Genomic DNA, 25,333 nt, shown 5'->3' on the forward strand with positions numbered 1-25,333 from the left:
GAGTGCCTAAGGCACTTGACTGCTAACCAGAAGGCTGGCATTCAAACCCACCAGCCTCTCCTCGGAAGAAAAGTTGGGCAATCTACTTCCGAAGTGATACTGCCTCAGCAACCCAAGGAGGGGTCACTATGAGTCGGGTCTGACTCGACAGCACATAACAACAACAACATCCTCTGCTCCAAGGAGCTCTGGTGGCGTAGTGCCTAAGGCATTTGACTGCTAACCAGAAGATCCATGGTTCAAACCCATCAGCCACTCCACAGAAGGAAAACTGGGCAATCTTCTGCAAAGATTTACTGCCTCAGAAACCCAAAGGAGGTTGCTATGAGTCAGAATTGACTCAATGGCAGTGAGTTTGGTTTGGTTTTGGTATCCTCTGTTCCAGCCCATCAAATTATCTACTTTCTGCCTCCTCTGTCTGGATGCCCTCTCCTTCACTTCTTTCTTCAAACCAATTTCCTCTTCTCAGCTGAATGCCATTACTGATCTCTATACTTGGCACTTCATGCTTCTTCCCTTAATGTTTAGTTTCTCCCTCATTTAATTATCACTTCTGTGAAGCCTTCCAGGATCATGAGACCCCTTCTCTGCATTCCCCCATCCACAGCACAGAGAGATGATGTTTTCAGCCTGCTTTTTGCTACTTTGTCTGCATCACATGGGTAGAAGCTGTCTCATTTCAGCATCTTTGTTCTACTTGTTCTCAAGCCCTACTTGCCTCGCCCTGTACACACATGTTCTTGATGCATACACACACTGCAGTGGACCTGAGTGTCAGAGAAAGGGACAGGCAAGAAGAGTTCTAAAAAGAAGAGGATGTCTTTCTCTTTCTGATATGTGGAACTTCCTGATCTAAGAGATTCCTTTATTTTTAAATGGCCACACAGGTCTTCTGAAACAAGGACCATGTTCACAGATTAAAACCACAGTGTGGAACTTGATGCTGTTGCTCTGCCCCTGGTATCCGCCATGCATGAGCTTACCCAGGTTTGTAACCCAGAGCAACTCTTGCTTTTTGCCCAACAGAACTTTGTCTTTCTCTTCTATCCCTCTAGGAATTACTGCAAGAACTCAGGCATCTCAAAATCAAAGTTGAAGAGTTAGAAAATGAACGGAATCAATATGAGTGGAAGTTGAAGGCCACTAAGGTAAGAGGCAGTTCTGATGTTTATGGAGAGGGCATTGAGGCCTTGTAGGGAGGGCTTGTGTTCAAATTTGAATTTTTCCATAGCTTAAGCATTGGGTACATTCTTTACAATGCATGCATATTTTCATTATTTCTGTTCTGGTTGTTCCATTTCTATTAATCTAGTTTCCCTCTCCCCTTACATTCTCATCTTAGTTTTAAATGCAAATGCATCGTACTATGTGCACTAGCAATGGTACTGAGCATAACAGGAACTGGAGCAGACAGATTTGGATCCAGGAAGTTTCTTTTGAGGGAAGCCTGAGAGATTTTGAGCTCCTGACAGGTAGCAGCCTAGTCTCCTTCCTCTCACAGCACCCCATAGTGCCTAGTTGAAGTTGAGTGTATGAGCAAGTGAACAGTGAGTGAGTGACAAGTCCTAAGTCAGTGAGCACCAATGTAATATAGCATGCATCCTTTTAAAGTTAGCAGTCTCTCTAATAGTCATTAAAAGAATAAAAATAGCCATGTCTTATTTTCAGCAATGTATTCCTAAATACTTTGAATATTTTTTCAATTAAACCATGTTTTTATTAAAAACTGGGAATCTTGCTATCTAAAGGGCACTAAGGATAAATTCTTTTGTGAAATAAATTCCTTCCTCCCCTTTTTATTTCTATTCTCTTTTTCTCTAATAATTGAAGTTTATTTTTTGCCCTACACATATATTTAAAAGTAATGAATTGTTATTGAACCTTTAGGAAATTTTCCATTTAAATACAGACTTTGGCTTCTCTTAGGGGAAAAAAAAGAAAGCTCTAACAATCTTGGAAGAGCATTCTTGCCTTCTGAAGCCTGGCAGATACCATCTCCTTTTAAAATACAATATTTTATTGTGTTTTTAGTGAAGGCTTACACAACACTTTAAGTTGCAATTCAACAATTTCTATACAAGTTATTCAGTGATGTTGGGTACATTCTTCATGATGCATGCATATTTTCATTATTTCTGTTCTGGTTGTTCTGTTTCCATTAATCTAGTTTCCCTGTCCCTTTACATTCTCATCTGAGTTTTAAAGTAATTGTTGGCCATTTGGTCTCATATGGGTGATTTTTTAAAGGACCACAGTACTTGTGGATGATAATCATTTTTTGAGCCAATTTGTTATTTAGCTGTAAGATGACTATTTTGATTACCTAGTGCCACTCTTAACAGAAGATACCACAAATGGGATGGCTTTAATAAGGAGAAGTTTATTCTCTTATAGTCTTGGAGACTAGAAGTCCAAGTTCAAAGTGCCAGGCTCTAGGAGCTGGGTGAAAGCCCCTCAACCTTGTACTTCAGCTCTGCCTCCTGCTCCTGGCCCACTGAAGCTGGAGGCTTTTCTTCACTCACGCAGCTGCTGGCTTGCTGAGAAACCCTAGGTTGGCAAGTAAAACGGCACAGTCCCAATGTTACCAAACAACACAGCAGGCCACTAATTCAAGTCCAGAAGAAGTCCCAAGATAGGCAGGGCATGGCAGGCTGTTGAACAATGACTTGGCTACATGCAGGATTCAAGTGTGCCAAAAAGCTAGAGAGACCTTCCTCAAAGCTGCTGCTTATATACTGGAAGCAGACCATATCACTAAAGCAGCTACTCAGCTGCTCCAGTAGATTCCACCATGGAACTGACTGCCAATCTCACCATGGGGAATAACTACATCCAGCTGCCCAGCCACTCAACCAGGCCCAGCCAAGCTGACGATAACCTTAACCACCATAGTGACCTTAGGGGTTAATTTTGGTTCAAGGCTTAAAGAATATCTCAAGCCAATAGTCTTGGGGAGTCCTCCAGTCTCAACCAGTCCCGTAGGTCTGTGGAGTTTTTTTGTCTTGTTTTTTTTAAAGGAGGTTTGAGGTTATGTTCCTCATTTTCCTCTCATTTTATCAGAGACCATCTGTTGTGGCCCTGATTACATCAATCCATAGTGGTAGCCAGTCACCATCTAGTTCTTCTGATCTCAGGGTAGATGAGCCTGAGGTTCATGTACAACATTTGTCCGGTAGACTAGTTTCTTCTTTGAGTCTTTTGTTTCCTTCTTTCTCTTTTCCTCTGAATAAGTAGAGACTAATAGTTGTATCTTAGATAGCTGTTTGTAACCTTTTAAGACCCCAGACACTACTCACCAAACTAGGATGCAGAACATAACATGTTGTTGTTGTTGTTACGTGCCGTCAAGTCAGCCCCGACTCATAGCGACCCCTCCTTGGGTTTCCGAGGCAGTATCACTACGGAAGTAGGATTGCCCAACCTTCCTTCCGAGGAGTGGCTGGTGGGTTTGAACCGCCAGCCATCTGGTTAGCAGGCAAGTGTCTTAGCCACTATGCTACCAGAGCTCCCATTTGAGTGAGATGTCTCATGAGACTATGATACTAATCCTTCAAGCCCAGAAATCCAATTTTTTTTCACCCCCAAAGAGCTGGTTAATTATCTTAACATAATTTAATTGAATCATCTTTTCCTTCCCTACCAGTAAGAAATATGTGGTATTATATAATAATTTAAGTACTTTGCAAACATTAACTCATCTAGTCCTCATAACCATCCAAGAGGTAAGTCTATTATATTCCCATTTTGATGTTGTTGTTGTTAGATGCTGTCCCATTCCACCTTATAGTGACCCTATATACAATAGAGCAAAACGCTGCCCAGTCCTGCACCAACCTCACATCATTGCATGATTAAGCCCATCATCTCAGCCACTGTGTCAGCCCATCTCGTTGAAGGTCTTCCCCTTTTTCATTGACCCTCTACTTTACCAAGCATGATATCCTTCTCCAGGGGACTGGTTCCTTCTGATGTGATCAAAGTAGGTAAGACGAAGTCTGTCCATTCGTGTGTCTAAGGAACATTCTGGCTGTACTTCTCCAACACAGATTTGTTCATTCTTCTAGTGTCCATGGTACATTCATTATTCTTTGCCAACATATTCCCATTTTACAAATGAAGAAACTGAGGCACAGAGAGGTTAAAGAAATTTTCTAAGATCTTACAGTTAGTTAATAACGTTTCTAGGCTATCCAGATCTATTTATCTACTGATCTATTTGTATCCGACGTAGCCTTGTGTATACTTGCCTCGTAGTCATCTATTCTAGGAGAAGCCTCTCTCAGGTAGCTCAGAACTTCCCTCACGATGCTGCACTCACAAGTACTGTCTCAGTAAAACTCTTTGAAGTTGTACATACCACCCTCTGTTATAAAACCAAGTAATTCTTTTTAAAATTACATGAGCACTTTGCTCTGGCATATAGACTTTTGAAATACATAGCATTTGAAATGCTAAGGGTTGTTTAATAATTACCAAGCGTTGAGCACCTCCTGTATGCTAGAATGTACCAAGCCCTTTGCTCACATTTACTTATTTAATCTATAAAGTAACCCAATGACCTCTATCTTATATAACTATCCTCATTTCCAGATAAAGAAACAGGTTCAGAATGGCTCAGAGGTTCAGATATGGATTTCGGTTGTTCTAAAACTCATGCTCTTTTTCTTATATCATCCTGATTCCTTGAAGTAAAAACCCACATTGGTTTTTGAAATTCTTCAGTTCTGCTTAAGGCTTCTAAGGCTCTAAAGGTGATTCATAGTCTAGTTAGCAACACTAAGGTGTGGTGCCTGGGTTTAATGAGGCCCAGCATTTGGAGGAAGCCGGAACACCCATCTCTGCATGTCAGCTCTCGGCTCACTCTTTATCCAGTAGTACTAATTAGATTTCTACCATACTTCCTGCATGAGCTGGAAAGATGAAAGATGTACGTATGTTGTTATGGTGGTGTATATACATGCTATTGTATGAATACTTTGGGAGAAGAAAGACCACAACCAGAAAAATAATGTCCACTTCTATTCAGCCCTCCCATTGCACACAATCCTAGCTTCTTAGGTCTTAGAGGTAGGTGCATGGACCTCAGAGGGCAGATTAAGGAAAGAGCCTGGTCAGGTAGGAGGAATGTAGGGGCAAGAGCAGGCTGACTTTCAGGGCTGCAGGTAGGGCTGAAGAAGCCAGGAAGAGTGAGTGCAGTCAGCAGAGCTCCACCCTGTAGGGAGAGCTGTGAAGTTTCTGGTATCTTTGCTAACTTCCTAACATGTCTTAGGGTCCAGTGAGCTCTCGGCTCTACTTGAGGCCTGTCATCACAGTTCAGTCATCCCTCTGACCTTGTGGGGATTCTCTCTTGTTCTTTCAGGCTGAGGTAGCCCAGCTACAGGAGCAGGTTGCCCTGAAGGAAGCAGAAATTGAGCGCCTGCACAGCCAGCTCTCGCGAACCACAGCCCACAGAGACCATACAGAGAGAGGTATCTGCCATGTATACAAAATGGTCACAAACTTTCCAAATTTCCCCTTACCATCCTCGCTTCAGAGCAATACTAGGAGAGATCATATGGTCCTCTGGATAGGTACCACTGCCACATCTCATTTCAGCCTCAGTACTGCCTATATTAGATACCTGGCTGGGATGGGGAAGCCAGGCTCTCATGAAACAGCAGTTTAGGTAGGAGAAGGAAATTAGTGACTAATATGCTTATCTCTCTCCAAGCCTTTCTCTATATCTCCCAAGCAATTAGGTGTGTCACTACTACTGCCAATGTATATTATGAAGGTTGGATCTTGTTAGGGGACTTTGAGCTACCTGTGATGTCAAACCTGGGCAGGGACTTCCTCTTACCGTGACTTGTAGACTAGGCAGTCCTCCCTTCTACCCTATGCTTCCCCACATCCAAGCCTTCTAGGCCCTGCTCCATTCCATCTTCGAGTACCTCCTGGAGCTGGTCTTTGGGTCATTTTTTGCTCAGGTGGGTCCTGGCCAAAAATCATGGTTTACCAGACCTCAAATGGAGCTCACTCCACAAACAAGGCTGCAAAGCTGATCCTCAGCTGCCAGGATCCTAAGACAAAGAGCATGCACTTTCCTCTTTACTCTGAAAATGAATCTCCGTAATTCTTTACACAAAGTCCATAGACCCACTGCCCCTATCTTTGTTGGATATGAGCAAGCATCCTGAAAATGGGATGCCTATTCTTCCATTCCCTTGTTTCCTATACTTTTCTTGTATAGATAGCTCTAGTCCCTTTACATTTAAACCATTTTGGGGATGGATGTCGGTACCTGTTTGGAAAATCTACTTTTGTGCCAATTCCTAGGCCTCCAAGTATCTGGGGTGATGACCTCTAGCTCTTTCAGGCATTGGCCTTTCACTCGGCTCTCCAGATCAGTTTGAAAAAAAGTCAAAAAAGGCCTTACTGAGTCCAGAGTGAGGGGAGGCCATGGGTTGACTATCAAAGACTGATATAGATCCTTTGGAAATTCCACAGAGAATTTCTGTAGCTTTACAATTAACCAATTGTTTTCCCTTAGCTGTAGAGTTTGTTTTAATATATTTATAGATGCATCTAAACATTTGCTAATCAGTTCTGACTATGTCATTTTAAATTAAGTTAGGTACCTAACTATTTGGCATATTCACCCATTTCCCATCTACATTCAAGCTATAAGACTATTTTCCTTATTTTAAATAGCCCTCTGCTACAGGCCATGGGATGTATGATTTTCTCCAAAACCAGTTAGCAGCTTAGATACTTGCCTGCTCAAATTATAAAGGATACAGATGTTGCATTTCAACATCTGTTGTTGATTTCAAAAGATTTTGAGGTCATTCTGTGTCACCTTTGAGTAAATGGCAATTTGTTTTTTCTAGCAAATGTTTATAAAGAGAAACCAAAATAGTAGGTTCATGCGTTTAGTAGTTCAACAAATATTTAATGATGCTCTATGCTAGACACCGCCCTGAGCTCTTTAAAGAATATGTATTTTGTTTCTGTGGAAACTCCTCACATTTGTACTTAAGGAGCATGTTAGTATGTGGCGATAGCTCTTGGAATTTATAAAATTAATTCTACATCTAAATATTTTTAGACCAAGAAATTCAACGTCTGAAAATGGGAATGGAAACTTTGCTTGTCGCAAATGAAGATAAGGTAAGATGGTTATTGAGTGGCCCTGTCTTTTTCCTTACACATCGCTGGCTCTCTTTGATCCCTTCTGGTCTCTGATCTTCTGGAAAAGGCTATGTCTATCAGTCTGTCGACTTAGGGATGTGTCAGGAAAATGGCTTCTGCCTCCTAGAGACTCAGCCTCAGCTACCTGTTATTGACTTTGATGCCTGAGAACTTTCCCTAAGTGAAATGTCCCAAAAGCAGACATCTTGCCTGGCTATGTTGCTATGGAAAAAAATTTTAAAATATCACTGTGGTTGCTGCCAATACCATAGCTCCTGCTTAGATTCCTAGCAAAACTCAAGAGCAGTTCCTCTAAATCCCCATGTGCACCAGCTGGTGACCATCAGAACGAGGCAGCATGCAATGCCTCAGTTTATCCTGCCTTCTCAGATTCTTCACATTTCATTCCTGCACAATCATAAAATAGCCATTATTTATTGGTACAAATTATCTTTGGGGGTCACAGCCCTGCCTTTTACAGATGAGGGAACTGAGACTCAAAATGCTTAAATACTTTTGCTCAAGGTAAGATAATTAGTAGATAGCAGAGCCAGAGTTCAAACCCATTTGTGTAACTCAGAACCTATGTGGGCTTCCAACCCCCTAGGCCTTTGCCTTGAAATTAATTATCCCTTCTCAGAATTGCCTGAATTGTATAAGAAATCTCAGATTCTTAAGGAGCAGGTGAAGATATTGGGATAGATAAATACAGCAGCTTTATTTTAGTCTTATTTTGTATGGCTCCAGAGGGCAACACTTGGATCAGGAAGTTGATTTCCATGGCTACCTTGCTATGGCTACCTTGCTACCTTGGAGCTCTGGTGGCACAGTGCCTAGGGCATTTGACTGCTAACCAGAAGGTTGGCAGTTCAAACCCACCAGCCACTATGTGGAAGCAAGACTGGGCTGTCTACTTCCGTAAAGATGTAACATCTAGGAAACCCACCCAATGGGGGTTGCTATGAGTCAGAATCGATTCGATGGCAGTGGGTTTGGTTTATGATTATGATTATTATTTTTTTTAAACCTTGCTACCTTAGGAGGATAGGGAGACAATGAGTTCCAAGTTCCTGGAAATGCTTAAGCCCCATGAAGGCCATACCAAGGAGAGTTGTTTTTTTTTTTTTAAATAGAGATTAGACTCATAGCATTTGAGTAGAGGCATAAATGCCTGCAGTTGCAGGCAGACCATTGAGGACCCAGGCTCTAAGGGATGGGGCCTGGATATTATTTTTCCCTTTGGAGTACTCCTTAGGTTCCATATGGGGCTTCTTCTCAATGTGCTCAGAACAGAGGCTTGGCCCCAAACTGAAATTGTCTGAGGTGCTAGTGGTGTCGTCTGTGTCTAAATCTGCTCTTACATTATGGCAGGATCGTCGGATAGAAGAGCTTACGGGGCTATTAAACCAGTACCGGAGAGTAAAGGAGATCGTGATGGCAACTCAAGGTGAAAGCAATTGGGGATCTTACAGTTTTCTCCAAGTGATATTCCATCTGTCGTGTTAAACTCAGGGGCAGTTCTTCCAGGAGATTCTTCACCTCCATTTAAATTAAGATTCCCTACTGGGGAATGGTACTGTTTGGACTTTCCTGGATGGTGGGAAAGTGGAACCCAATGATTTCCAGAAATTTTATCAGATGGCAATCAATTCAAACCTGCCAGGAACTATACAGATCACCAAGGAAATAAAACTTTTAACCTTTAACCCTTGGGAATCCCTACTCTTGAAAGGTCTCCTGTACATCTTCCCAGGATACCCCATAGAGGCAATGAATAGAATTCAATATGGAGCAAAGATCAATCCAGTGCCCTCACTGGGGATTAGAGTATGTTTACCTCCTGGAGAATCTAAAAGAACACCCAGCCAATTCAGACGGCACTTTGGGAGTCTTGCTTAGAGCACTGGGTGCCTGGGTTGCTTCAGGATTTCATAGCACGTGGACAGCTCTTTGTTTCATAGTTGCTGCCCAGAGTGAATGCAGCATGCCGACAGTGCTGGTGTTCTTATGGGCACAGTGATACATATGGCAGGCTGCCATCCTTGTCATTCATACCACTGACCTGAACTCTTATCACAGTTCCTGAGGAAGCAGCTGTTTCACAGCAGAGAGCTGCTTTGAGGGCAATCTGGAACCTCTGATTCTGGCTGATCTGGGAAGATGCCAAATCCTAGCCTAGGTTGTGGCTTACTGGTCATTGCCAGGGCCCTCTGCCAGCCAAGTACACACATTGCAACCTTGTTTTCTTGAATATTTTGGGATCTTGGCAGAGGCAGCACTGGGTCAAGTCACTTTCAGAACCTGATTGCCTGTGGCCAAGCAATGAGAAGGTTGGGGGCAGCAGGTGCCGCCTTAGTGCTCCCACCAATGAGCTTTGACTAGGAGATGACCCTTGTGAGAGACCTTAGATGCCCAAAAGAGTCTTTAAATATATACTCTTATGTCCCTTTATTGACTACTTAGTCATTTTTAATGAAGAGAAAGCAATGTTAGGATTTTGTAGTACAGTTACAGATTTCTGAGCAAATCACACAGTAATGATCATGCTTTCTGCATTAATGCCACCAGGGCCTTCAGAAAGAACTCTCTCAATCAATGAAGAAGACCTGGATGGAAGTTTTAAAAAGTGGAACTCTGCAAATAAAGGACCCGAAGAATTATTTAAGCCAGAGGTACTGTGTTTCCATCCACAATGTGGTATTTCAGCAGACTCTCAGACTTGCCCTGAACTTAAGGGAAGATCTAGACAGGAGGATACATGTGACCCTACTCATCTGAGAGGTGAAACATTAAATCAGCAGAGTAGCTCCAGAAGCCTTGGGGAGAGGACAAAAGAGGAGAAGGGGTCAAAGTTCAGGCCTATGTTGTTTTGGGGACATAAGAGATCAGAAACAAAAAATTTAATTGGCTTCTTTATGTATTTTTGTCTCCCCTCTGTGGAAGGTAAGCATAGACCAAAGGTGATGTTTGTGTTATTTGCCACTGTTTCTCCAACCAGTAAATCACTTGCTAGTTAATCTACTCGACTCTTTGTCAATCCTGTATGTGTCAGAGTAGAACTGTGCTCCATGGGGTTTTCAATGGTTGATTTTTTTGGAAGTAGATCTTGTCTGAGGCCTCTCTGAGTAGACTCAAACCTCCAACCTTTCAGTTAGCATCCAAGTGCATAACCTTTTACACCACTCAGGAACTCCACTGCTTCTTCAAGCTCTGCCTGATACCCAGTAGAATTCAATTTTGAATGAATGAATGAATTTTGCTCATTTAGAGTGAGAATTGCAACTTCCAACATGGTACATTCCTGTTTCACAGATATCCTCTGTAGCCCCTATAACTAGCACATGATTTTCTTCTCTTCCTTTTCCCACGCTTAGTTTATTAATTTAAAATCTACTCCTATTGTATGAGGAACCTATACATAGACCGGGAGGCTGTTGTTCGAACAGAATGAGGGGATACTGCATGGTCATGGTTTAAAATCAGAAAAGGAGTGCGTCAGGGTTATATCCTTTCACCATACTTATTCAATCTCTATGCTGAGCAAATAATCTGAGAAGCTGGACTATATGAAGAAGAATGTGGCATCAGGATTGGAGAAAGACTTATTAACAACCTGCAATATGCAGGTGACGCAACCTTGCTTGCTGAAAGTGAGGATGACTTGAAGCACCTACTGATGAAGATTAAAGACTGTAGTCTTCAGTATGGATTACATCTCAATGTAAAGAAAACGAAAATCCTCACAACTTGACCAATAAACAGCATCGCGATAAATGGAGAACAGATTGAAGTTGTCAAAGATTTCTTATTATTTGGTTCCACAATCAACACCAATGGAATCAGCAGTCAAGAAATCACATGTTGTATTGCACTGGGTAAATCTGCTGCAAAAGACCTCTTTAAAGTGCTAAAGATCAAAGACATCTCCTTGAGGACTAAGGTGCACCTGACACAAGCCATGGTATTTCCAGTTGCCTCATATGCATGTGAAAGCTGGACAAAGAATAAGGAAGACCAAAGAAGAGTTGAGTTGTGGTGTTGGCAAAAAATACTGAAAGTACCATGGACTGCCAGAAGAACTAACAGATCTGTCCTGGAAGAAGTGCAGCCAGAATGCTCCAAGGAAGTGAGAATGGCCAGACTTTTTCTCACTACTTTGGTCATATTGTCAGAAGGGACCATTTCCTGGAGAAGGATATCATGCTTGGCAGGCTGGAGGGCCAGAGAAAAAGGGGAAGACCTTCAAGGTGATGGATTGACACTGCGGGTGCAATAATGAGCTCAGGTATAGCAAGTATTGTAAGGCTGGCACAGGACCGGGCAGTGTTTCGTTTTGTTGTACATAGAGTCACTGTGAATCAGAGCCAACTTGATGGCACCTAACAGCAACAACAGCAACAATGTTGTATCTCTCTGGATTTAGGCTATATAGAAATAAGCATATTCATAAACAAAGACTTCAGATGAAGGAGTAGCTTTAGCCTAGAGCCTAAGAGGCACAAAATTCTAGGAGAGGCAAACTGGAAAGGATCTTAGCAGTCCAGGCTAATCCTTTTAATTATGATAGGCACAAATGTGTTACTTGGTGACCTGGTTATTGAGCCAGAACTAGTATCCCAGATTGCTGGCACTAACAAGAGTAGTAATGCCACTTGTTCAATACCTCTGAGTGGTCACTGTGCTGAGCAGTGCACGTGGCTCATCTGCCTTACTCCTCACAACATTCCAGGGATCCTTATTTTGTCATGATGAAGGTGAGGTTTGGAGATGGTAAATAATTTGTTCTAGGTCCATGGCAAGTAGATGGCAGACCTTCGCCTTGAACCCAGGTCTAGGGACTCACAAGCTTTTAATGATTACATTATCCTGCCAGTGTTCTTCCTGCAGTGGACCAAATAGATACTGGTTCAGAGAAAAGAGGCCATCTTTTCAGTCCATGCAATACTGAAGACATAGGACTGTGCTTTTTTTATACCACCATTTACTCATGTTGTTCCATCCACCTTTCATGCTCTTTCCTTTCTTGACTTCTTAGTGAATCCATTCTCATTCTCTTTACTCAGCTCAAGTGTTCTCCCCTCTAATGCCTTCTGATCATTCTTCCAGGGAGAGACAGCCACTTCCTCCCTTCTAGTCCCATTATTTTGTGGGTATTGGTACTATGAGGGTGTGTTATATTGTTCTTGTCCTAATTTATATTTATCTGCCTCCCAGGTGTGGGGAGTGCTTGCACCATGCCAGCCAGGGCCTGGTTAGGTGTTGCTGATGTTTGTAGGTATTTATTATTAATTAGGATTTTCTTATTGCAGAACTGAAATAAATTCTAGCTAACCTAAACCAAAGGGAATGTTTCTGGAAAGGCATGCAGTGGCTCACTGAATGAAAGGAAGAACTGAATAACCAAGCTCAGTAAGGGCAGGAGCAGTGAAAGCTCCAGGGATCCAGGTTTCTTGTCAGGACTCTATTGCTAGGACATGCACTTCATCTAAGAATTGGGCCCAGGAAAAAGGTGCATATTGGCCCTTCTAGGTCAATATGCCAACCCCTTGACATTTTGAAAGAACAAGTCACTCACATTGATATATCCAGTATGGCTGTGCCCAAGGGAGGAAAGCTAAGTCCCCCAAAGAAAAATTCCAAGAAAGGGAAAAGAGGGTAGGTGGCCCATAAATAGTAACTGCCCTTTATGGTGACTCCTCTGTTTCTGGTGCAGATGCTTCCAAGATGTAGCTCTCCCACAGTGGGGCCACCACCACTGCCACAGAAATCACTGGAAACCAGGTAGGAGGGCTGAGCACTTCCCTGGAGCTGTTGTGCTCTCAGGCCCTTTTTGGGGATCCTGAGGTGGATGGTGACCAGCCATGCACAGTGATCATGGCCACCATCTCCTGGGCAAATCTGCCCTTCTGTTGAGGCACTCCAGCCCTCAGCAGTGCTTCCAGGGGGCCAAATAAGGATGGCCATGAACCCGTCCTGCTTCTCTTTGGAGCTTTTTTCACCACAGACTAAGTAAGGGTCATAGTCACTGAGACAGCACCAAGCCAGAGGTAAGAGACTCAGAAAAGAGGTGACTACAACTCATCCTCCAGCGTATCCAACCTCCGGTGGTTCCTCACAGCTGAGAGAGCATTCCATGATGTGTGTCTATCATTTCTGTTAGGCTCTCTGGAATGATCTTCCTGCTCTTCCAAAAAAAAAAAAAAAAACAAACTCACTGCCATTGAGTCTATTCGACTCATAGTGAACTCCTTGGGTTTCTGAGGTAGTATCTCTGTGGAAGTAGATTGCCCAATCTTCCTTCCAAGGAGTGGCTGGTGGCTTTGAACTGCCAGCCTTCTTTTTAGCTGTCAAATGCCTTCAGAACTCTCTAAGAAAAACCAAACTCACTGCCTTCAAGTCGATTCAACTCACAGCAACCCCTCTTTGGGTTTCCGAGGCAGTATCTCTACAGAAGTAGATTCCCCAATCTTCCTTCTGAGGAGTGGCTGGTGAGTTTGAACAGCCAACCTTCTGGTTAGCAGTCAAATGCCTTAGGCACTATACCACCAGAGCTCCTTCAGAGTTCTCTGTTGTTGTTGTTATATGCCGTGGAGTGGGACCCGACTCATAGCAACCCCTCCTTGGGTTTCCGAGGCAATATCATTACAGAAGTAGATTGCCCAACCTTCCTTCCAAGGAGTGACTGGTGGGTTTGAACCACCAGCCTTCTGGTTAGCAGTCAAATGCTTTAGGCACTACCCCAACAGAGCTCCTTCAGAGCCCTCTAGGGCAAGCCATTTCCTTCACAGGGAGGTTGGTCTAGTTGCTTTGAGAAAGCTTTACTTAACAGTGAGCTGGCCTGTGGAACTACTTGGCTACTACTTATCTGGTTCTGCCTAAAAGGAAACTGATTCTAGTTTGCTGTATCAACTCTTTAGAACACATTTCCAAGATGGGCTTCATATAGAAGAGATATGGTGGCTTTATTGCCCAGAGCAGACTGTCTTTCAGCCAAGGTATCTGGGAAAGACAGCCACAAGCTTGAGAGAAGCTTTCCCAGAATGGTGCTGAGTCTCCAAAACTTATGTTTTGGCTGTACACTTTGACTTAGGTTCCCAAAGACCACTTTCTGGGGGCTTATAAAGACCTGTTGTTCCCCTGAGCCTTCAGCCCTAGAGTAAAATGAAAATGTCATAGAAAGTAGTTGGGCAATTCTTAGTTTTACAGAATAAGAAATTTGGTATGTGAGGCTACTCGGGAAATCAACCCTAAGAAATTAATTTGCATTGACCAGACTCAAAAGAGACTAGTGTGTAAGCAAATGCTGCTTTATTCATTCATATTGAAAAATAGGACTGTCAAGGATACTGGGATCCTCATAGTGTTGCCCTTCTCTGTCCAGCTGGTGTCCTTCTCTTTAAAATAGTCTCTAGAAAAAGAAAATTTCCTCTGAGCACACTTCTCAGGGTGTATAGAACCAGAGCAGAGAGTTGGAGGATCCTAGTTTTGGAGCTCTGGTGGCCTGATGTACTTGTCTCCACTCTAAGAAGGCACCAGCTCCTTCCTCCCAAGATTGCTTTGTGGATCTGCAGATAAGACATAATATTCCCTTTCCTTTTGACTCTGGTCTTTTATAACCACACAATAGTCACCTCCCATCACCTCTCATCAATGCTGTACAAACAAAAGTGTTCTAGATTTTGAGAAATGCCCGGGACTTTTAATTTGGATTTAAGTGATGACCTGATGTCCTTACTAACACATTGACAGACCAGGCTATCTACCAGAGTGGGCCAGTCTTGTCTTTTATGGAATAGTTATTACTAGAGAATCACTTTTTTCTGACCACAACCCCTAAACACAAGACAGACTACTGGTTAAGCATCTGAAATGCCTTCTACATGAATGTCCCTCTTTCTCCAGTAACTATTTGTCTGCTTTCTTTTTTGTTTTTTCAAGAGCTCAGAAGAAACTCTCCTGTAGTCTAGAAGACTTGAGAAGTGGATCTGTGGAAAAGGTCAGCTCATTAATCTATCTATAGTGATTACTTAGGGACTTCTTTGTGTCCAGCACAATACTGGGATATACAGGTGAGGTCCTAATCCCTGCCTCATTTAGGCTATTAAAGAGTTGCTGGGAAGATATTTGAGAAAACCAATCAAATGTGGACTAAGGTATCTTAGATGCAGGACAACTCAGAAAATGCTGTCTGGAGGTGATGAACAGAAGTATTTGAGATGGGAAAGGCTTGGTTAGAGCCTAGTGAGCCAGGTAGGTTTTAGGAAATGGTGGGAGCAGGAAGAGATCAGGTCAGAGCCATGAGTTGAATTAAGCCAGAAAAGACCTTGAATATTGGCTCTGTATCCCAAGGATAGTTGGGAGCATTACAGAGTTTTGAAGAGGAAGTAATGTGGATAAAGGAGATGATTCCAGGAGTAGAGTATGGGGTAATTTAGAAGATTAGAAAGGAGGCTGTTGGGAGAGTCTAGAAACAGAATAGGAAACCAGTGGCCCTTGACCATGTAGGTGGTCCTTATGGCAGAAAGGAAGTTCCCAGGCTCTCGAACTTAGTCATTGAGACAAAGTAATCCTGCCCTGATAGAGAGCATTCAGTGGCCCACACTACACCAGAACCCTTGGTCTCCAGCACTGTGCCAGCCTCACTGGTGATACAATGGAGAACAATAAAGGCTGTAGCCAGCAGGAGCCGCTGGTCCATTCAGTGTCTTTGTTCCCATGGTCCTGTGCCTCTCACTCACCCTCATCAGATTGCTGGTAGCAGCTCAGGACATGTGCCCATGAGTTGGGCAGTGAGTGACCTGTATTTTCTGCCATGGGTGGTGATTACTTGACATGAAGATGGGGAGGGAGGGGATGCACCTTTTGAATTTAAGCAGGCAAATGATCCTGAGTTTTTGTTGTTTGTGACTAACACAGTCTTCTTACTTTTTCTCCACATAATTGAATCCATCTTGCCACTCCATAGTGTGTTGATGGGAACCAGCTCTCCTCGGTGGTAGAACCCAAGGTACATTAAATGAAGTTCCATCTCCTGTTGTGGCTGTACTATTTGCTTTGTGTGTTTTATTTAGCAGCTTACAGTTTTTGTAACCTTAAAGTATTTTACCAATAAAGGGAAAGAAGGCTAGAGGAAAGACAAAACTTCCTCCTCCTTCATTTTCTTTTTGTGTGAATTCAACTGTATCATGTACTTTGACTTCCAGCGTTTGTAAAGTAGGAATTATTATTATCACCTCTATTTTATAGGCTCAGAGAAATTACTCTTTAGCAAAGTAATCTGGATCTAATCTCTGGGAGGAGGATATGATGATCTTGGCACATATTTAGTGATAGCTATAATCCTTTCTGTATTGGTGAAAATCAAAATGTCATGGTGAAAATCACAGGAGTATACTCAGTCCCCCTTTTATCAACAAGTCATGTTATAAAAATTCCATCAGAACTCAAGTCCACCTAAGAAGCTTGTTGTAGAAGATGCTTACGTTTCCCAGGCCAGTGTACATATGGTGAGTCTGTGATACACTGAGGATTAGTATAATTTTCATGACTTAAACCCCACCCAGGATCATTTATAGCGCTATATGGGAAATGTATTGTGAGCCCAGAGACATGTCGCTTCTCAGTTCCCTCTGCCACCACATCTATATGAGATGTATGACCTCATTGCATGCTGACTTCTGACTGGGAGGGCCTTTTTATATTTTTTCATCAACATGACAGAATGAGCATCTCTGCCTTTCTTTAGCATTTGTGTAGGAGAAAGATCCTTAATGCACCTTCTCATCTAGGTAAGGGGCTCCTCTGTACTTCCATAGCTGTAGCAGTCAGTGTTTCTATTGGGTAGCCATTCCTTGAGCCATCTGCATTATGGGCTAAATGTCTGCTGCTGGCTCTCTTGTCTAGAGACTCTGGACTCAAAATCCCTTGAACCTGGCTGTGTGTGCTTCCTTGGTAAAATAAAAGGCTTCCTGTGGTTGTCTTGTGCCTTCCTCAAAACATGGGGACTGCTCTGCTATATCTTTCCCTCAGCAGTCCCCCTGCCTCCCCTACCTCATCCTCAAATGGGCCTTTCATGAAGGTTTCCAAAGCACATCATAAGGCAGTTCCTGCTCTTTTGGAAACACAGCAGGTTTAAGCTTTAAAACTTAGGCTTAAGGTTTTTTGTAATGCATTTTATTGAAATATAATATATGTACAGTGAAATACACAAAATTAAAGTGACATGGATCAATGCATTTTTTTGCAGTGTTCCCTCCCCCCCATAACCAACAGAGTTTCCTTCCATATATAAACCTTTCCTTGACTTTTTACAATAATGAACTCATACTATATTTGTCCTTCTGCGATTGACTTATTTCACTCAGCATAATGTCCTCCAAATTCATCCATGTTATGAGGTGTTTTGCAGATTCTATGTTATTCTTTAATGTGCCATAGTATTCCATTGTCTGTGTGTAACATAGTTTGGTTAATCCATTGTTCTGTTGATGGGCACGTAGGCTGTTTCCATCTTCTTGCTATTGTAAATAGTGCTGTGATGAACATGGGTGTGCATATATCTGTTCTTGTCCTGCCTCTTACTTCTTTAGGATATATACCTAGTAATGGGATTGCTGGGTCAAATGGTATTTCTAATTCCAGTAAAGTTAGGCTTAAGCTTTAAAACACTATAAGACACTGACATGATTATCAAACCAGATAAGTGGTATGGGGCCATTTAAGTTATGATGAAAAACTATTCTAGATTTAAAAAAGATTGATTCTTACATGGTTTTGACCATAATCACAATGTTGTGCAGTCCAACTAGTTCAACATGGCTACCCTCTCCTCAAAACACACATATCACAACCCCATCAGGACCGCTACCTACTACTATAGGTGCAAGAATTTTCTGCAGCATTCACTGAACATCTTCTTGGCCTCCCTAGAATGTGCATCTGTTGATCACAAATTTCCTTGTGGAGTCCATGGAATAAGTCAATCTCCCTTGCTGCTGATAGCTCTAACATTTAAGGTCTTCATGCCCTCTCTGAGTAGTCTGTTCTCTGGACTAAACATCATCTTCTCATGTGCACAGGCATAAAAACCTTTAAATTCTATTCTGTCTTCTTACAAACAGCACTGGTTTCTGCATGTAGCCTTTAAGTTGTGCCCTAGACCAGCTCTGAGGATAAGTTTCCAGACAGAGTCTGACCTGTGCTTTCCTTGATCTGGGGATTGCTCTTCTAGTTCTTCCTTTTACTCTGGGACCCAATGTGTGATATTTTCTGTACCTCTGTTGGTCTACTGTCCACTGTGTGCTAGGCCCTGTACGTATATTATTTCCCAGCAATCCTGAGGCAGGAATTGTTGTTCTGCACTAGAAACAATAAAACAGAGGCTCAGAGTTGTTAGAGTTTTGCCTGAGTTGATCTGACACAAAGCCTGGGCACTTAACACTCTGGCATGCTTCCTCTGTTTCTAATTTAAAGCAGGTGGTAATTGGTTCTGTGTTACTCCTTTTCTGATGCCTCATAACTGGGGTTATTCTTCTTGGGGGCAGTAGAAACAGAACTGGATGGAGCTGAACCTTTCTATTTCCTCTGTGTCATATCTTAGTCTTGTGCTAGCTTCTCCAGAAGTAAATAGTTCCTTCTCAGATTTTTTTCATGATCTGAACAGATCTCAGATAGCCCTTTCTGTTGCCCTCAGCTGCTTCCACTTTCTTCCTTACAAGTCTGGACTGCCTTTTGAAGCCCATCCTTGGGTTAGGTATATGTTTCCTTTACATCTCAGGGGAGCTCCCGGGCAAGCCCAGCATCGGCATCCTTGGTTGTCTCTGCCTGTGTTGGGACAGCATGTGTGAAGACACAATCAGAAACCTGTTTTTGTTAATCCCTCCCATCCCCAGAGTCCCTGTATTATATGGAGTTTTGGAGTCATGACTTCTGTGTCTCTGAACTTTTTAAACACTGCCTTCCCACAGTCAGTTGCTCCCAAATCTGTGTATCAGAATAATCTGAAGGCCTTGTTAAAAAATACTGGCTGATTCATTGGGACCAGGATGGAGCCTGGAAATTTACATTGTTACTCTAAGTGGCGGAAGTGATTTTGAAGTAGCCCGGGCATTGAGGAGCATTTAGGAAATATTGATCCTGCCCACATATCTGATCATCAGGATCAGCCTCCACCTTGTGAACTTTAAAATCTCATGGTCTCTATCTCAACGTTCCATTGTTTCTACTTTACCCACCAAGTCTTTCGGAATTCTTTGAGAATTTAGTCCCCTCTTATCTCCCTCCTTTCTGAGCTCGTTATAGGAGGTTAGTAACAAGTGTTCTATGAATGGATTGAATTCACACCATTTCTAGGACATATGTTTATAAGGAAATCGAATTCAGAAAGTTACTGGATATTTGGCTTTTTAGCTAAATGAAACAATGTCTTGGTCATTGCAGTCTCCTTTTACTGCTTTTACTTTCTAGTTTTGAAATCTGTTTTGTCTTTCATAATACTTTTTTTTCTATGTCTAATCAAGTAATCCACAGTTGATTCCTTTAGTAATGTCACCCCAATTTTTCTTTTATTCTCAGTCAAATGCATTCCACTGTGTTTCACCCAAATTTGTAGATTATATCCTTCTCTACTAAATCAGTGCTATTCTTCATCCCCTTTCAGGAAGCTTGTTTCTTTGGGAACCTTTCCATGGCCAGGGCCTAAACTCCCTTGCCCTGAGACTGTATTTCATGCAGTATGACTCTAAGTGCTACAGTAACTCCATCTGTTGGCATGTAACTCTCTGTTCGCCTTCCTGTTGTCATCTCTCCCAGGAGTGTGTACACCTTCTCATTTTGCCTTAACTGATATATTTCAGAGTAACTGTTACCATATTACAGGTTTTTTCTTCTGCTTCAAGTTTAAACTCTAATTCCCCTGCTGTAGCATAACCTTCTCTCAGGAAAGATCCATATACTTCCTGCACTTGGTCAAGCTTCTGCAGAGATCTGCCCTGGTTTGGTCTAAGGGAGAGCCCTGCTTAGCAGCCACCTCTCCATGATCCACAGGAAAGCGAGATTGAGGAGAACAGGGCAGCTCAGCCTTTGACTGGCCTTAGTCTCCTCTTCTGCCAGGAAGAAGATATAACTTCATAACAACAACAACAACAAATTATGGTAACTCTGCTAGGAGAAAAGAAATTATTTTACCACACTGTTCTGAGCTTAGTCTTTTCATCTGCTAAAATAGGCTTAATAATAACTTGGAAGATTATTATAATATACATATGATAAAGCAATACGTAGATTTTATTAGAATTCTGGTTTACAGGGTATTCAAAGAGCTCATAGAATTCACAGCTGTGAATTCCTTGAGTCTCTGAGGCCCAGACCAAATGGCAAAGGCTCTGTGTGTGAGACACCTCCACTTTCTGCTTAGGGACAGTTTGCAGTCAGCCTTGGATTTGGATTTAGCTCTGGTCCACTGTTCTGGTCTGGAGTAAATGGTCTTTAAATGGTTTTTGAGTTGGCCTAAGGGAAAAATAGCTCTTTGAGGAATGAGAAGTTGTTCCTGTATCTAAGCTTTTCCTATCTGAGTGTAAGTCTGACACTGAGGGCTAATGTGGCACCTCTCTCCCTCTCTCTCTCTCTCTCTCTCTCTCTCTCTCTTTCATTTCATTTCATTAGGGTAGCCCTTTCCTGGTGGAGCACAAATACCCCACATTACCTGGGAAGGTTTCAGGAGCCACGCCCAATGGAGAGGCTGCCAAATCTACTCCGGCAGCCTCCCAGCCTGACCCCACAGGGAGCAGCCTGCTGAGACTGAGTGAGTATCCAGACCCCTGGGCTGATGTCCTTAGGAGCAGTGTCCTTGGCACATCCAACTATTGTAGAAGATGCCTGCACTTACCACTATAGTCTACAGTTGGAGAATGGTGAGAGGGTAGCTGAGACAAGCTGTACCTTAGGGTAGTCCCACTCCAGGCAAGCGGTTACCACAGGAAAGTACTTCAGAGCCCCAGAAAACCTAAGTGTGAACGCGCTCTATTTCTTTCCAACTGCATTTATTCCATCCTCGTTTTTTCCTCTCTGTGTTTCTTTTCTCAGACCCTTTCTTGTCCTCCTTACCAGCACTCTTTTTCTGTCCCTTTTAGACACCACCTTCCTATCTCTTCCTCTATCATCCTGATTTTGTCTCTCCTGTCTCTGCCTTTTTCTCTGCAGCTTCCCTATTACCAGTATGATGAGATTATGTGCTCTTCTAAGTGAGAGCAGGGATTTTTCTTCTTAGGGAAAGGGAGCCCATGGCCACTGGGCAGGAGTGGTGGTTAGGACCTGAAACCATGGACATCATTGCTGCTTTTCATCCATAATAGACCATCTCTCCCTAGCAGCTGCAGCAGATTCACTGGGGCTCAAGGGAGGGATGTTCTTGTCCTTAGCCATGACTATTCCCTGACCTGACCCATGGGTTGGCTTCATGAAGGCCAGTTCTACCCTTGGCTTTAAGGCCTCCAGATAATCCCTTGAATCAGTGTGTCCTGGTGACATTCAGATTGTGGACTTGCAGCAGCAGCTTTGGATCATTCCAGTCCAGTGAGTCCTGGCATGCACACAAGAGCTGGGTGTGGCCTGGTACATTCAGCCCACCCTCCTTCTCCCTGTGTGCTGATACCACAGCCTGGTAGGAAGTACCACCAGGAGCATTTGGTCCCCTCACGTGAGGCCTCCTCTCACTGTGCTAACCCTGTGGGCTGAGCTTAGTCATCATTCACCTATCCTTCCACGTGGGATTATTTTTCTTTCTGTTTGAGTTTTTCTCTCTTGCTTGATGACACTCTTTTGTTTATTTCTTTGCTTCCCCATAACTCTGTTGGGTTGGACTTTGGCCTCTCTTGCTTCTTCATGTGGCTTCTCTACTTCTTGGTTGGCTGGAGATCGTGGCCGGAGTGTCAGTGCCCCTGTATTAGGTACTGTACCTGTTCCAGGTGAGGTGGAGAGTGAGAATGCCTTTGTTTCCCCACCCTATTACCCTCCCCCCAAACATTCAACCACATTCCCCTCCTGCCTGCATTTCTTCATCTCCCTTGGGGTAAGAAGAACAAGCTCCTGACTAAAGTAATCATCAACTACTTCAATCCTAAACCCTTAGTATTTGAAGACCATTAGTTCACCCAGCTTTAAAACATTGGCTAATTAACTCCTCAGTGGGAAAACTTGGACTGTGCCTGAGCCCTGCTGGTCTCTGAGATCTTGGTACAGAGTTCTGCCCTGAAGGCAGAACTGGGCAGATTCTGTCCTGCTCCCACTGAAGGATGGCCCAGAGTTGGGGGAGGTTTTCAAAAGACATGTTATTTTCTCTCATTCACATGTCATTTCATTCCTTCAACCTCAGGAGAAACAGAAAGTAGTTGGGATGACACTGCTATGGCCAACGACCTCTCATCCACCTCATCGGGGGCTGAGTCGGCCCCCCAGTCTCCTCTGACTCCAGAGGGTAAACGGAGCCCCAAGGGCATCAAGAAGTTCTGGGGAAAGTAAGTTGGTGGTGATGATCATAGTTATACTGCTTGTAAATTAATTAAGAGTCTATGTAATCCCCTGGTCCATTAGCTGTTAGAACAGATACAGAAACAGAGTGGTCATATTTAGAGAGAAAGGAATTTGAGCTGTTTTTTTAGGGCCCGGAGAAGAAGAATTATGCAAGCCACCCATTTATTATAGCCAGTCACCTTACATGACATTCATTTTAGCCATCCACCGACCCACCCACCCACCCACCCACCCATCCATCCATCCCACATACCCTGAACACATTCTCTGCAGCTCACACTACAAGTGCTTTGTGAGAAACCTATGTATGAAACCAGATCTTTCTTTCTTAGGGGTTCAGCTGTGGTTTGTTAAGAAATTTTTCAAGACAGAGAGCTAAACATTTTCTGGCTCAATTGATCCAGTCTGTGAAGTAAAAGACTTTGGCTTCCTGCCAGCCATCAGCTTTCACTTTGACCTTCATGAGAGTGCCCCAGATCCCAGAGGCAAGGTCAGAATTGAAGCTTGGGTCTAGCCAAGTTGTAATCTTTGACCTCAGGAGAAGCACTGGGAGACCCTGCTGCCCAGAGTTCAGGTTCTGGCCTGTGTGGACCTGTGAAAGTGGGCATGTACTGGGCACTTTCAGACTGTCTTCCGCTGATTGCCTTCACACAGAATCCGAAGAACTCAGTCAGGAAACTTCAACACTGATACACCTGGAATAGCAGAGTTTCGACGAGGTGGGCTCCGAGCAACTGCAGGGCCAAGACTCTCCAGAACCAGAGACTCTAAGGGTCAGAAAAGGTAAGGCTCCCTCTAGTCCATCTGTAGAGCTATTGAAGTGTGGTGGGTTGGGTGTTCCAGAACCTTGAGAGATGAAAGGCATGAGCACTTACTACAGGGCTTCTCAGCTTTTTCCACATGATACACATAGAAGTTGCTCATATGTGTAAGGACCCTTAAATGGAGCCCTGGTGGCACAAAGTGCATGGCTGCTAACCAAAAGGTCAGTGGGTTGAACCCACGAGCCTGTGTGAAAGATGTGGCGTTCTGCTTTCATAAAGATTTGTTGTTAGGTGCTGTCAAGTTGGTTCCGACCCATAGTAACTCTATAGGACAGAGGAGAACTGTCCCATAGGGTTTCCCAGGCTGTAATCCTTATGGGAGTAAATTGCCAGGTCTTTCTCCTGTGGAGCTGCTGGGCAGGTTTGAATGGTCAACCTTTTGTCTTGAAAAACTAGACACCTGGCTATTTCACAAAGAGATTCTCTTATCTGCTTCTGGATTAGCCCTTCTTCCACTCAGACTTCTGTGAAAGAGTATTGGTGGAACAGGCTGTATCTTCCTTATCCCCCATGATACCATTACACCAAACTTTTCTGAAGGGTGATTAACTAAAAGGAATTGCAAAGGGGTGTGTGGAGCTGGAATCAAAATGGCTTTGTTAACCATCACGATGGATGATAAAGGGTATGAAGTCTAGATAAGATTGTAATATTGATCCTAACAATGCTTAATGGTCACAAAAATGAGTTTGCTGGTACAAAAGAAAGGCCTTTGTTAACCCTGAAGCAGAAATTTGACATAACTATATGCTAATTTCCTCTGGAATTTATAGTTTAGGGACATTTTGGCATAGCTTTTAAAAAGTTTGTTATTAATATTCCTTTAGGAAAAGTACTTTATTACTCAAGCTTTCCACTCCAGTTATTTTTTTCTCCTCAGTAAAATACTTGTTTTAAAAATATTATATTTGGTGATGACATTTTATAGGAACTCTCTGATTATGAAAGAATAAATTTTATTACCTTTTTTTCTCAGGTAAATTTTACTGATTTACATTTCAATTCTTATTACTGGATAGAGAGTGCCTGTTACACCCACTTGTCAGTATTCCATATTTAATTTTTTTTCTTTGTTTTGACTTGACTAGTTATATAGACCTCTAAATAATATTTAATTTTTGTGTTTATTTTTCATTTTTTTTCTTTGTGAATTGTCTGTATCTTTTTCAGATGCTATTTCATTATTCCTATCTTAAAGTTTTCTATCAGCTTGCTGTGGATTAATATATTCAGCATTGCCTGTGGTTATTATGACCTTTTTTTTAGGTTTGTGGTGGAATTTTACTTTTGTTTTTGATACCTTTTGATATGTGAAATTCTGTGACATTGTACATAGTAGTTTATCAACTTTTCCCTTGTGAGTTCTTTCATTATTTTGTTTTAAAGTTTTTTGGTGATTTTTTTAAAAACTGTGATTGATCTATTTTGGGATTTATTTTTATATGTGGTATGCAGTATTTTTTCAAGAAAAAGGCACCATAATCTATTGATAAAGAGGGCAGGTTCTAGCACACATGGCTGGATCCCATCAGTGTGGAAGATGTTCTGAGTTTATCCGAGTGTACTACTCTGAAGCAAGGCTTCAACTTCATGGATGATCTCCAGACAGCTTCTCTGCTTCAGGCCTTTTGTAGTGCCTTTCCCCCATACTCATGGCAGGAGTTGGATTTATCACGAATGCAAAGAAGCATAAGCTTCAAGGCCCTTTACTTGCATGCGTCCCTTCCAAGGAGAGAAAACAGTCAATGTGTTGATAAGAAGATGCAAGATCAGCACACATGTCACAATATGAATGTGTCTTCTGGCACTTG

General features: G+C 42.6%; 1 protein-coding gene across 1 annotated transcript in view; it reads left to right on the plus strand.

The window, feature by feature from the left end:
- Positions 1-25,333, plus strand: part of PPFIBP2 (PPFIA binding protein 2) — a 138,757-nt gene that overhangs the window by 101,920 nt on the left and 11,504 nt on the right. Inside the window, 11 exon segments of the mRNA XM_007954702.2 lie at positions 1,056-1,148; positions 5,360-5,468; positions 7,088-7,149; positions 8,542-8,617; positions 9,739-9,842; positions 12,884-12,951; positions 15,109-15,166; positions 16,136-16,177; positions 20,833-20,971; positions 22,541-22,682; positions 23,353-23,481. Of these exon segments, the coding sequence (XP_007952893.2) occupies positions 1,056-1,148; positions 5,360-5,468; positions 7,088-7,149; positions 8,542-8,617; positions 9,739-9,842; positions 12,884-12,951; positions 15,109-15,166; positions 16,136-16,177; positions 20,833-20,971; positions 22,541-22,682; positions 23,353-23,481 (1,022 nt within the window).

The sequence above is a fragment of the Orycteropus afer genome, unplaced genomic scaffold, assembly GCF_000298275.1.
Source record: "Orycteropus afer afer isolate SDZICR_OR568_19922 unplaced genomic scaffold, OryAfe1.0 scaffold00014, whole genome shotgun sequence".
Classification (NCBI taxonomy): Eukaryota; Metazoa; Chordata; class Mammalia; order Tubulidentata; family Orycteropodidae; genus Orycteropus; species Orycteropus afer.